Here is a 14,300-nt window from a genome sequence, read left to right as displayed (position 1 = left end):
ATACAAGATTATCAACTCAGGTGGAGGGGAAAACACGCAGCAGGAGTAGCTTTAGTGCTATCCAGTTTGGCCCAAAAATGCTTGCTCGGGTACAGACCTGTAAGTGACCGAATGGTATCAGCCAGATTTCAGACAATGACACAACCAGTAACTATCATACAGGCATACGCGCCAAGAGCAGAAGCAGATGATGTCAGCAACAGTTTCTACACAGATCTACAGAACAAGGTCAGCAGGGTGCGTAAGAACGACACTAATGATTATGGGTGACTTCGGTGCAAGAGTGGGATCCGGAGAAAGAACGGACTATAGTGTTGTGGGAACATATGGATTCAGACAAAGGAACCAGCGGGGAATGACTGCCTGACCTCTGCTATGTAACTGATTTGTACACATCCAACCCAAAATTCAAGCAGGCCAAACCATCAAGATGCAGGACGTAGGAATCCCCTGACAAACGCACACACAGCCAAGCTGACCACAATCTGGTCAGCAGGAAACTCTTATCTGGCCTCTAAAACAGGCAATCATTTCCTAGCTGACTTGGGGTCAGATCACCAACTTCTATGGCCAACATTCAACTGAAACCTAGGAGAGGCATGCCAGGCAAGACGACCTGGACGATGGAACATAAACAATGGACCCAGCTGTGTGGAGAGAGAATCGCTGAAAACAAGATGAGGGAAATCATTAAACAACTGTTTACAAACATAGAAAGTGAATGGAAGAAAATCAAAAGAGCTCTACAGGAGATGCTTGGTTATGCAAAAAGGGCAACACCAGTGGAATGGCTCACTACAGAGTTGGTCAACCTGGCGGGAGAAGGAAACTAAAGAGAAACCCCGCAGGCAGCAAACACAACTACCCCTGCGGGAGGTCAAAGAGGCGAGACTCCACAATAACACATCTTGTCTGTGAAGCTATCAGACTGATAACTGCCAGATATGCTCCTCAGTTTGGGTGATTAAAGATGGGCAAGGTCATTTATTAATAGAACCAGGGGAAGTAAAGCCAAGATGGAGACAGTACTGTGACACCCTGGACCATGACCCTAATGCTGTCAACGCAGACTACAACGAGAAACACTTCAGCAGACACTCAAACATCAGAGACGATGAGAAAACATTAAATATAGACAGGAGAAAGACAGAGGAAGTTATCAAGACAGCGAAACACAGGTCCGGGAATGGATGACATCACAGTGGAGGAGCTGGAGGCGGCTACAGTAGGCTCAGGGGCCAAGGCACTTCTCAGACTCTTCAGAGAGACATGGGAACACGAAGTGTTTCCCACGGAATGGAAGCACTCAGCCATAATTCCCATACACAAGAAGGACAAGCTGGACTGCTCAAATTACAGGGGTATTAGTTTGTTGTGCCATAGCAGCAAGACCTTCCCCATTATCCTGCAAAGGATCAAGGGCAGAACAGAGGAAATCCTAGCAGAGGCCTAGTGAGCATTCAGAGCTAACAGGAGCACAATTGATCAGATCTTCACTTTGAGGCAACTGGCAGAAAAATACGAAGAATTTGGAAAAGTCACGTCTGTTATATCGACTTCAGGAAGACATTTGATAGCATTTGGAAGAAAGGACTTTGGAAAACAATGAGGTTCTACAGGTACACAGAGAAAACCATAAGGATACTAAAAAATGCCTATAAAGATACCTTTGCATCAGTCAAAGTCTGTGGAGAACTAAGTGGTCAGTTTAAGACAATCATAGGAGTGTTGCAGGGATGTGTCCCATTCCAACGCTCTTTAATATATTCCTGGGATTAATAACAGCATGAGCCCTGGAGGATGAGGAGATAGGTGTGCAGATAGGCGGTGTGCGAATCAGTAACTTGTGTTTCACTGACGATACAGCACTACTTGCTGAAAGTCCAAACCAGCTGCAGGCCATGGGAAATAGAGTGCTGGAAGTCAGTGAAAGCCTTGTATGAAAGTAAACATCAAGAAGACTGATATACAACACTTGGGAAGGGTGCACAAGGATTTTAATGTTGTAATAAAGAATCAGGCCGGGCAGTGGTGGCTCACGCCTTTAATCCCAGCACTTGGGAGGCAGAGGCAGGTGGATCTCTGTGAGTTCGAGGCCAGCCTGGTCTACAAGAGCTAGTTCCAGGACAGGCTCCAAAGACAGAGAAACCCTGTCTCGAAAAACCAAAAAAAAAAAAAAGAATCAGAATCTCAAGCAAACAGTCAACTTTGTCTATCTGGGAGGAAACCTCAGTTCAAAGGAGGGAACTATTTTAGACATCAAGAGGCGGAGGTGGATCGGGATAGCGAGGGCTGCATTGCAGGCACTAGGAAAAGTTTGGTCAGCAGGAGACATAACAACAAAATTACAAGTATATGAGATGCTTGTCTTGAGTTGCCTTCTTTACAATTCTGAAACCCAGAAAATGAAACACCCGTCAGAACAGCGGCTTCATGTGTTTGAGATGGCATGTCTCAGGAGGATCCTAGACGTCACATGAAGAGACAGGTTGTGTAATGGTGGGTGACATTAAGAAACATCTCCATCTGCAGAAGGAAGTAAACTACAGGATATGGCAATGGCGCTTGAGATACTTTGGCCGTGTTATGAGAATGAATGACGGCAGATACCTGAAGACAGCACTGCTTGGAGGAGTGCACAGGATAGGGCAAGAGAAGACTCAAAGAATGCTGGAACCTTGGGTATCGCAATAACACAAACATGGAGGACCGCCCAGGATAGGAACAACTGGAGAGCCGCCATCAACGGGCTGCCCCTGCAGGCTTACGCATTGCCGGGACATAATGATGGATGATGGTTTCACTTCATCCCAGGTCACATAAAGTCACAGGGCTTTGATTTTATTACTGTTTCTCATAAATATGTCCTAGGTTACAGAAAACAATAAAGAAAACACAAAAATACATTAGTTCAGATTTAATATAGACTTTCAGTTACTGACTATCAGCTATGAGAGCAAGACCACTAAGACCTCCCAAGAAAGCACTGGGCCTACTAACTGCAGACAAAGTGGAGTCCCTCTGGGCTGATGATAGTTTTAAAGGACTCTGGGCAGGCTGCTTGCATTCTGGTTGCTTCTAGGTGCAGGTGTAGGCAGAGAGCCAACAGCAGTCATGAAAGACCACAGTCAGGCATCCTGAGACAGCAAGACCTCAAAGATCACCTGACCAGAACACCAGAAGCATGACCCATTGGCTGAGATCTCATGACCAGTACTGAACAGCAAGGCCTTCTAAGCCCTCCATAGTAGGTCTTCACATATGCGTACCCAATATGCTGGATCCCATGCCAAACACATGGCTGAGGCAGCAATGGATATATAGAACTAGGTTCAGGGCCTGCATGCATTTCTACTGCAGTGCAGCCAGAGGTCAGGTAACAGACAGAAACTCCATCACTTGGGACAGGCAACTGAAGACAGGGACCACTGTGACAGAGAATATGAATTCAGTTGAAGCCTTTGATAACACCAAGTTACTTCACTTAACTGATGTGGGATACCTTTCTGTATGTGGGTTGCTTTTATTGGATAATGAATAAAGCTGTTTCGGCCAATGGCTTAGCAGAGAGTAGAGTCAGGTGGGAAATCCAAACAGAGCTATATATAGAGAGAGTAGGTAGAGTCAAGGAGACGCCATGTAGCTGCCGAAGGAGAAGGACACGCTGGAACCTTAGGAACTTTACCAGTAGGCCACAGCCTCTTGGCGATACACAGATTGACAGAAATGGGTTCATTTAAGATGTAAGAGCTAGGAATAAGCTAGAGTTGGCCAAAGAGTGTTGTAATTAATATAGTTTCTATGTGATTATTCAGGTCTGGGCGGCTGGGAATGAAAGAACGGTCTCCGTTTACACTTAACAACACAGAAGACTTGACCTGAGAAACAAGGAAGGTGGGCAACTCTGTAATCAGTACAAACAAAAGCAAACAGTGGAAACTTTTTCAAAAAAAAAAAAAAAATGCCTAGATAGGTTCTTCAAATACTACCAAATAATTAAAGTAGAAAAACATCAATCTCTTAAAAACTATGGTACAAAATAAAAGAGAAATACTTCTGCACCCTCAATGTATTAGTTCATCTTCAAACTGCAGACAAAAATACCTGAACAAAAGATTAATAGCCCCCATGAACAGATTCAGAAGTTCTTTTTCGGAGAACACTAACAAACTGAGTCCAACATAAAGAAGGGCCTACAGGCGAGTGGAAATTACATTAGAAAGGAAGGGTTATTTCAAAGTCTGAAAAGGAACCACACGGTACACCACATAAAAGGACACAGGCCAAAGACCACTTGATTACATCAAAGTCGAATACCTATTCATGATTTTAAAATATGAATAAAATGAAAGAAGCTACAGGAAAGAACTTCTCAGCCTGCTAAACAGGAAGCCCCTGCTGACATGCAGAGCCGGGTAAGTCTCCCTTTTCCTCAGTTCCATGACTGAGGGGGGTCTCCTCTCCTTCCTACTCTAAGGCCCGGCTCCTATCCCACAGGATACATCTGCAACACTGCCTACTCAATCACAGGCCTCCCATGGTATGGAGATCTCATTGGTACTAACAAATCCCACCCACACCTGCAACACTGCCTACTCAATCACAGGCCTCCCACAGTTTGGAGACCTGTGCACCAGCACCCTCCCTTTCCCCTAGTCTCAGAGCAGCTGCAGTCAAATGCTACTCAGTCTGTCTCTATGAGAATGCAGGGCCTCAGAGCTCAAATCATGGGAACTCCCAAATCCACACATCTCACAATGAACAAGTTTCACCCATAGGCTTCACCTATGTTTCTGAGCACCCCAAATGTGTTCAACTGCTGGCCCATCTATGAAAGGAAGGCTTGGGTTCAGACTGCTAAGACACCACAGCGCTCCTGACATAGCCTGAATCAGCTGTGGCCTCCCACAGCACTCACGGACCTGGCCTCAGTAACTGACCACAGCAGCCAGCTATGTGTGGAGTCAGATAACTGCAACATCTCCACGCGGGCAGCATCTCAGTCTCTTCCCCTTGTAATTCATGAGACTTTGGTCTCATCAATGGCCCTAGTCAACACCCCTATTGACACACAGTCTACCCAAACCAATCCCAAAAAGCTGGATCTCAGGGGACCTGGGTAACTGAGCTCAAAACACAAGGCCCACGGTCAGCTATGAGGCCAAAGCCCACCCAGGGAGATCCATTCCGATGTGGCCAGGAAAGCAGAGCCAAATGCAGCTTAGTAACAGCTCTTCCTGAAGCACAAACCTGCAGTGCCCTGTTCTGTCATTCCTGGACCAGTCCTGCCAGGCCATTTAGGGTAGAGTCACAGGATAAATTTCTCCTCCCCTGCAGAGCCGGAGCGACCCTGAACTTGGTCTGGGTACTGAACAGAAACCTGTTCGTCCGTACTTGTTCAAGACATTTCACCACAGCTGGCAGCACTAGAGGGAGGCCTTGAGCCCTAACTTCCCCATGAATTCCACAGTAAAAGCCCTACAAATGTTACCATGGCGACTGCTTTACTGGGTCCTCTGATCTCCTTTGCCGTGGGGAATGGGTTTTTCAGGGGGATAGAGGCCCACCTGCAGGACATTAGCCACAGTTACACCCCCAGCTCCAAGAAGGGAATGCTCCGGGGACGACGGAACTTACGGAGGCAGCTCTTCTGCAGTTCACGTTTCGGTCAAAGATGGCGGCAATGACCAGCGCACTGTAAAAACAAGGAAAATGGTTAATTAAAATGAAATATGCAAGGGCTGGGAAAATAACTCAGTCAGTAAACTGCTTGTCTTGCATGAGATCCCTCATAAAATGTTGGTGAGGCAGTGCAGGCGAATAACCCCAGCCAGTCTAGCCTAACGGCTGAACACCAGGCCCACAGGAGACCCTGTCTTAAAGGAGTGGACAGAACTCCTGTTGATGACACCCAAGCTTGTTTTCTGACCTCCACATGCATAGGAAGGGGTACAGGCCATGTGACATCCTCCCACTGTTCACTTGCTGTGAGTGAGCCTCTTGGACAGCGGGAAGCTCAAAGGTCCTACAGTGACCTCGAAGATAGCAAGAGTTATAGCCCCAGCCCTAACAAATGTCCTGAGCTTCTAGTGCCTTGGAGAAAAATGTCTTTGCCCTCCTGGGATCACATGTGCTCGACAAAATGCAAAGACAAAAGGTTCTAGAGGATGAGACTTGACAGCAGACAAACGGTCACAAGTGTGTGGCTGACACTAACTCCCAGACACTGCTGCCTATGCCTCCCAAACAACACCAACAGCAAGCCAGAGCTCCATGCGCCTGGCAGGCAGCCTGCCCCTGGGAAGCACGCAACCTTATGGCTTCCACAGTGCTCACAGGCCTCAACCCAGTGTGAGGCACGATAGAGCGAGCACTGTCCGTATCATTAGATGAAGTCAACAGGATGGAGACCAAGACTGGAACCTCTGGGGATCCTCATGCAAGAAGGCCACCACTACATACAGCCTCCTGGCCTCAGACCCAGGCCACAAGTCAAAATAAGCCTTTTCTCTACAAGGTAGTGTCCTTCAGGTATTTGATATAGCAATGAGTGACCTGCCAACAGGCAGCCAGCCGATTATAGCAGTCACCACAGAAACACTACATGGAAGGCAGCTGTTAAGTCTCAACTTGTTCTAGAGCCAGAAGCAATACCACCACACCAAACCAACTTTCCCCAGCTCTCGTGACACCCAACAGGTTTTTAACTAAGTCTTTTTCTTATATAACAAACTTTATTACTGTCAGAATCTAGAGCGCCCTTGTTCCTCCGCATCTCATGTCTCTCACCTCTCCTGCAGCCGTCAGTTACTTCCATGGGTCCCATCCTCAAGGGGAACCCTTCTCAGGGAAGCATTTCCCCATCTAGGATTTCTCTCCTTGGTCCCTACATCCCTTGGAGCCCCAGGGATATTCTCAGGAAACAGCAAGGTGTGAGATTTATGGATCAAGGACCAGCCAAGTATGTCTTTCTCGATCTCATTCTCAACTTTCCCAACCATGTAGTGAGCATACAGTGAGCATGTAGTGAGCATGTAGTGAGCATGTAGTGAGCATGCAGTGAACATGTAGTGGGCATGTAGTGGGCATGTAGTGGGCATGCAGTGGGCATGCAATGAGCATGCAGTGAGCGAGGCTGACCTGAGCTTTAGCTTCAATGTTTTACTTCCTTCCTCCTAGGGACAAGGCTGTGCCCAATTTACCTTTTTCCTAAAACACTTTCCACAGGTTACTAGGTAACTTTATGGCTGCAGATGAGCCCTGATAAGGTGGTAGAGTTAGGGGAACCCCCTACTGGGGCCTTCTCCCAACTCCACTTGTCCTTCTCAGGTGTGTGGGAGGCCGAGGGAGTACTGCACACGTAAATGAAGGCATCTCTCCTGTGCTCAGCACCAATACAAGAAGCCCCAAGTGGCAGCTCCTCCCATGGGGACCATATCCAGTGGGAGGAGCAGCAGCAGACCTGCCCAACAACTTTCCTTATGGGGCCATCCTTCCCACAGTCACCTTGACAGGTCTGTGTGCTCACAAAAGCCCCAGTTATCACGCTCCTCAGAGCACAGGGATATTTCAACTATTCTTCTCGAGGCAGCGAGTTTGCTGGCGACCATCCTCTTGGTCTCTGACAGTGAACATACAAAGGCTGTTCCATGCAGACCTCTCCAAGGTGTGAGCAAGCAAAATGAGCCATAAATCAAAAGGACTGGGACATGGAGTCGGAGTCCATTACAGGACTCTCATCAACAGCCTCCTATACTACCATCAAGTTAGCTTTTCCTTAAGCATTAAATGCCTTAAAAGTCACTGCTTCATTGATAGTCTTTCTTTCTGTAGCCCAGGTGAGCCTTGAACTCATGGTGAGTCTCCTGCCTTAGCCTCTCAAGTGCTATGATTATAGGCATAAATCAGAATTTACATGTTTCATAAAACTTGAGAGATTATACTGAAGTAGATGTAACAATACTTGGAAAATGCTGCTTTGTAGGTAACACCTTCTGATTAATTAAAACAAATTTGCATGCACTTACGAGTAAAGGTGTTTAAACACTTTAATCTTGGCTAAAATATTTTTTTAACTTTTTATTCATTTGTGTTTGTGTGTGTGTCTGCTTGTGTCTGTGTATCACCTGTGTGCTGAGCCTGAAGAAGCCAGAAGAGGGCTTCAGATTCCCTGGGACTACAGTCACAGTTGTGAGCTACCACGTGAAGGCCAGGAATTAACTCAAGTCCTCTAAAAGAGCAGCCAGTACTTTTGTCCACTGAGCCATTCTCCAGCTCCGGATTAGCTTCCTTAAAACTGTTTTCCTAACTTCAGAACAAGACTGCAGTATTTAAAAATACGAAGATGTTTCAAGAGCGAAGGGTTAGGAAATCACCTTCCTACATCACTGTCCTCATACGTACTAACCTCCGCCTGGGCCCCAGTCATCCTTGGCAGGGTGACCCTGTGTGAATGTCACTACAACACCTGGCACCCATCTGAGAGAGGTGCTGGTGGGTATGCCCACCTGCCTGACTTCCCTGGGGAAGCTGCGTAACAGCTCACCGGGAATCACCGGGAAGGGATCCTTTTCCAGGCCAAGGGAAAGTGGCATGCCTCAGCCTGCTTCTCTGCTTTCCCACAGTCTTATCCCTCAGTTCAGCATGTGCCCCAAACTCATCTTTTTTTCATTTGTATGATACTATGTAGCACTCAAAAGCAAGCCTACTTGCGGCTACCTGGCAAATGGCAGCACTTCCATACTGACGCAGAGAAGACTAATAATTCATCGTCCATCTATGGCTTTTTAAGTTGTAAATCGCATTAAAATATAAGCCCTGTGTTTTATTGAATTTCCCTAAGCCGTAAGCAGAAGATTCATGTACTCTGGGGTCAGAGCCTGATTGCTGGCCCCGTCCTGGCAACAGCAGCTTTCCCTTCTCAGAGAGCTGGGCCATTCAGAGGCCGAGGAGACCAAGACATAGCTTTGAGCAACGCTTGCTATTTCCTGATTTTTTTTTTTTCCAGGACAATCTTGCCCTGGAGGAAGAGATCCTACAGAGCCAATCCCAGGCAGTTCACAGGCAGCCCACGCTGCCCGGCCGGTTTGCACAGTGGAGGTGAGAGTCAGGAGCTGCCCCTGGCATGGGCGGGCCTGTGCCTGGGCGGAGTGAACGTCAACAGGAGCTCAGCTTACAAAAGAGTTTCAGGTGAGGCAATCACTAGAAGGTGACAGGCAGAGCACCCTGGCAGCGGCAGCAGGTTTGCTTTCTTTTCTTTCCTGCAGATCAGATCCTGACTTTGGTTAGAAAGACTCCTCTAGGTGATATACAGCCATCCCAGTGTGTTTTCGCTCCACATCTTGCTGCCACTGCACTGGGGTTTTCAGGAAGCCAGGTGTGTGACACAGAACAGTCAGACTTTCTCCACCTGTGTTTGCTCAAAGCCAAGGAAAGATGGTTTTCAGAGTTGATCAAAACTATTTCAAAACAATAAAAATTTGCCCTTAACATTTTCAAAGCAGAGTCAGCACTGGGAGGGGGAAGAACAACTGATCCAGTTTCTTCGGCCAAGATTAGAAAGGGTTGATGGCTATCTCTGCATCGGGCACCAAGGCCTCCCTGGTTCTTTCTGACAGATGTTTCTGTTTATTCTGAGAACTATATTTGGATCTCAACTGCACTTTTACAGGATACACGGAGGGGTTTGTGAAAGTAAAGATACCAAGATTTTATCATGTGCTGGAATTAATGGGCTTAAAACCTGATAATTAAAGAGCATGGTCACCCATGACAAACCTTGCAAGCAAGTCTGCAGGGCACACCCGACCGATACTCAGACACAGAGCTCCAGGCGGGAGGTAGTGCATGCCCCAAGCTCACTGGCGCACCTGACTCACCAGGTGCCCTCCCCCACTGATGCCTGGAGTCAGATGGGCCAGAAAGGGCCAGGCACAAGTTCCTCAGAACCTGTCCGACCGGCTAGAAACCTGCAGCAGCTCAGCTCCAAAGGGCACTGTTGCCCATGAGAGGCAGGTGTGGGCAAAGGAGCCAGAGAGGCCTTCTCACAAGAAACTCCAGAGCAGCTGACTGCCAGCTTAGGAGAAGCAGGAGGCTGTGAGAGAGACAGCCAGCAGACCTGAGGCCAGACAGCTGCAGTTTCCATGTGCAACACACAGGCGTGAGCTCCTCATCAACCCCTCGGGCTTTTCCCACATGTCAGCAAGTCCAACCTCTCCTAGGCCCAAGAAACACAAGAGTTTCTAAAGACTACAGCTAGTCAGGGCTGCATACCAACTACTCCCGGGCCAGGAAAGTTAGGTCATTCCAGAGACTGAGCTGTGGGTAAAGTCAAGGCCACTTCTGTGCTCACCCAGAGTCCTGACAGAAGCAGCATTCTCCACACCACACCCAAAATCTCAACCCAGTAGGAAGAGGACCTCACATCTCCCCACGGGACACCTCACACTCAGCAATCGCAGTTCACACAAGCTCTGGAAAGACCATGCCAAGCTCAATCTGGGCCACCTTCGAGAGCGCATCTGGTGTGCGCTTTTTCCCTGAGAATGAAAAGGGGATGGAATGTTGAGGAGGGGACAGGTGCAGCACTAGGTGTGACCCTGACCGGGCACTGGTTAACCGCCAGGAGACTGAAGGATGGGAGGGACCCTCGGCTCTGATGTGCAGCTGCCTTTTCTTCCCTGAGCAGGAAAGGACAACCCCGAAACAAAAGGTCCCGAGTTCCTTTAGCAGCTATGGAAGCTGTTCACCGTACTGTTCTATGTGATTAGAGAAGACAGGACAGAGCCCAAAGCTCCACCTGCAGCCACAACACCAGGTCACAGCAGCTGACTTCAGGGCTGCCTCATGCTATCAGCCATGTTTTCCAAAGAGTGCTCGTGTCCCTTACAAAGCCCACCCGGAGCTCAATCGGGGATGTGGTACAAGTCCTACAGCACTAAGTGAAGACAGGTGTTCTGGTGGGAACTGGGTAACTGGCTTTTCACTCCGGACCACGTGCCCCATGAAGCCTCCCAACCGTGAGGAAGCTGACAGGAACCTCTCATTTGTACCTCTTACCTTCAAAAGGCAGCAGCATGGCCTTGGGTACCCACATTTAACAGAAAAGAACAGGAAGATAGCCATGCACTGCCTCTCCACATGGCCACATGCTCCCAAGCCAGCAGGCCAGCACCCGTTGGCATCACTCCGATTCCTCCATCAGGCCATCCTGCCTTCCTACCTCAGGGATCAGGAGAGGTGGAAGGGCATGGCATGGCATTCTGTAAGTCTGCTGCCTTCGGATCAAAACTGTTAAACTAAGTGGGATCTGTAAGGACTGTTTTCACTTCGAAGCAGGAGGCTCCTGCACATCAGAGCCAAGGTCCCTTCCAGTCCTTCACAATCTCCTGGCGTTCATCAGTGCCATGACAGCGTCACACCTGGCTCGCACCATCTCCTGCTTAAGGCTCTATCCTCTTTTCATCCTCAGGAAAAAAAACTGGGCAATGACCGCAGCTAGCCACCTGACAGAGCCCTGTGGAGCTAAACAAGAGGCCATCAATCTGAAGAAGCTGCCCGGCTCTGGGACACTTGAGCACAGGAGAAAACCTTTTTTCTACTTATACTGTATACTGCCAGAAATTTGAAGATAAGGACAAGAAAGCAGTTCCAAGAACCTCCTTCAAAGCCACATACACAGCAAAGAGAGGACACATCTGTGTGGCAGTGGAGTAGGAAACAGAGAGGTCACCACCATGGACAGGGCCCAACGCTCAGCAGAAGGCCCCGGACAGCTGGGCTCCTGCAAGCTTCCTGACAATCCTGCTTACGTCATGTTCCCCGTGAGCAGTGCACCTGGGCTCCTGCAAGCTTCCTGGTAATCCTGCTTATGTCATGTTCCTATGAGTGGTGCACCGTCAGTATGTGCTTATGCCCCATAAAATGATACAGGTCCTGAGATGCTCCTTTCTGAGAGCAGGGAGTTCCAGCTGAGAAGTCCAGGAGGAATATTCTGGAGGTGTGCCTTGGAATGAGGTGAGGGGCGAGTAGCACCATGGGGATGATACTTGGGGTCCTAGCTCACACTTCCAGAGTTCTGGAATATAGAAATATCTGGGTTTTTTTCTGAGGCTGATTTTGTCTGTCCTGATTTCCCAAGTTGTGTGACCAGTAGACTTGCACCTCACCTTCATTCAGCAACTTGTGATATAAACAGTATTGGAGACCTCTGTGAGGCACGGAAGCATCCTTAGAAGTGGAGTGACGGGTGCTGGGTCACCAGACTCCAGTACCTCTGGCCATGGAAGAGTGCAGTCCCACGTGCAGGGGTAGTAGCTTGGGTCTGTAGGCTCTAAATATGAGTTCAGTGGCTTCTGGAGCTCCACGCCTCTGGGATAGTACCAGGGCTTTTCTGCCTGATTTCCTATCCCTTTGAAAGGTGCAGGACAAATGGGTCCTCAGTACAAGTGTCTCTTCAGTTTTGAGCAGCAATTGGCACATAACACTGGGGTGGGAGGGGGAACCAACTTTCTTTGAGTTTGAGCTTCATTCTGTTTCTTTCTGAGAAGTCAAGAGAGGGTGCCAAGCAGCTCATCGTATTTATCATGGTGTGAACGTCGTAATGGGTCCTCTCTGTCGAAGTCTATTCATGCTCACTAGGACAAGGCCTATGGCTTGCTCTGTCCTCAGCACACTGTGGGACAGCTGCTGGAGGCTCCAGGGTCACTAGCAGAAGGGGTTCCATGGTATTCCAGTGACTGAGCTTTACTCGGTTCCATGGCATCTCCCTGAAGTGGGACCCAGAGCCCATTTGTTTTCCTGGACAGTGGTGCTTGGAACCCTATCTCCCCACCAGCAGATCCTGCCCCTGTTGTAAGGAGGCCGCTTGTTGGTTTCCAGCGGCTTAGTCCCTAAATAATCACACAGAAACTGTATTATTTAAATCACTGCTTGGTCCACTAGCTCTAGCTTCTTATTGGCTAACTCTTACATCTCAATTTAACCCATCTCCATTAATCTGTGCATCACCACGAGGTCGTGGTCTATCAGCAAAGGCCTACCAGCAATGTTCCATCGGACTCCGCGGGGCTACATGGCTTCTCTCTGACTCTGCCCTCTTTCTCCCAGCATTCAGCCTAGCTTTCCCTGCCTAGTTCTGTTCTGCCCTGCCATAGGCTCAAAGCAGTTCTTTATTAATCAGTGGTAATCATAGCACACAGAGGGAAATCCCACATCATGTCCCATTCCACAAGATTCCAGCAATGCTGGGACTGGCAGGTAGTTGTTGAGAACGGGTTATCTGAGGAGAGCAGTTCGAGGCAGATGGGACGTTTGCCTGAGGTAAATCTCCTTCATGGCATCATCACCCCTCAGCACAACCAACAGGCTTTACCTGGAAATGGCAGTCACGAAAGGAGTCAACTCCTGAGGCTCATAGGCGCGTGCGAAAGCCCAGCACACGTAGCAGGCGGCATCCCTGACGTTGGCGCCCACGCTGCAGGCGCCCCGCTTCTCATCGTAGGTCAGTGCCTTCAGGATCACTGTGACAACTGGTAGAAGACAAAAGCAAAGAGCAACTGGTGGCACATCATGAGGCAGGGTCAGAGACAGGCCATGCACAGGCCTACGAGAATCAAAACCTGTCAATGGCACCACAAGGACATGTGCTCATCTATGTTCATAGCAGCAACCTGGAAACAACCTAGATGCCCCTCGACCAAAGAATGGATAAGGAAAATGTGGTACATTTACACAACGGAGCACTACACAGCAGAAAAAAAATGACATCTTGAAATTTGCAAACAAATAAATGGAGCTAGAAAACATCATATTGAGTGAGGTAACCCAGACCCAGAAAGACAAATATCATACCTACTCACAATAAGTGGTTTTTAGACATAAAGCAAAGAAAACCAGTCTACAATTCACAATCCCAGAGAACCTAGACAACAAAGAGGACCTTAAGAGAGGCATACGTGGATCTAATGTACATGGGAAGTAGAAAAAGACAAGATCTCCTGAGTAAATTGGGAGCATGGGGGCCATGGGAGAAGGTGGAAGGGGAGAGGAGAGAAAGAGAGGGGAGCAGAGAAAAATGTATGGCTCAATAAAATCAATTTAAAAAATGAAAAAAGAAAAAAAATCAAAATCTGCTCAGAACAAACCCCTGAAATGAAAGAAGTCCACCAGCTCAAAGGCAAAGAGGTATTTTTGAGTTTCCCAAGAATCACACAAAGAAATGATGGTTCTTCAAAGCAATAACCACAACCAGGCTCCCAAGTTTGTGGCCATACCAAGAGCGTGCAAAACTCAGAAGCTCA

The 14,300-nt window shown here is 48.2% G+C and overlaps 1 protein-coding gene across 2 annotated transcripts in view; it reads right to left on the bottom strand.

Moving 5' to 3' along the window:
* The window catches only part of Tbcd (tubulin folding cofactor D), a 141,281-nt gene that overhangs the window by 49,087 nt on the left and 77,894 nt on the right, over window positions 1-14,300 (bottom strand). For both annotated transcript variants that reach the window (XM_050130438.1, XM_050130439.1), the window contains exons 14-15: window positions 13,373-13,529; window positions 5,638-5,695 (exon numbers count right to left, since the gene is read on the bottom strand). In XM_050130438.1, coding sequence (XP_049986395.1) covers window positions 5,638-5,695; window positions 13,373-13,529 — 215 coding nt within the window. The remainder of the gene's footprint in view (window positions 1-5,637; window positions 5,696-13,372; window positions 13,530-14,300) is intronic.

The sequence above is a fragment of the Alexandromys fortis genome, unplaced genomic scaffold (assembly GCF_014885135.2).
Source record: "Alexandromys fortis isolate MF-2015 unplaced genomic scaffold, M_Fortis_MF-2015_v1.1 scaffold_349, whole genome shotgun sequence".
Classification (NCBI taxonomy): domain Eukaryota; kingdom Metazoa; phylum Chordata; class Mammalia; order Rodentia; family Cricetidae; genus Alexandromys; species Alexandromys fortis.
Note: the sequence above shows the minus strand (reverse complement) of the source record. Positions and strands in the feature narration are given on the sequence as shown.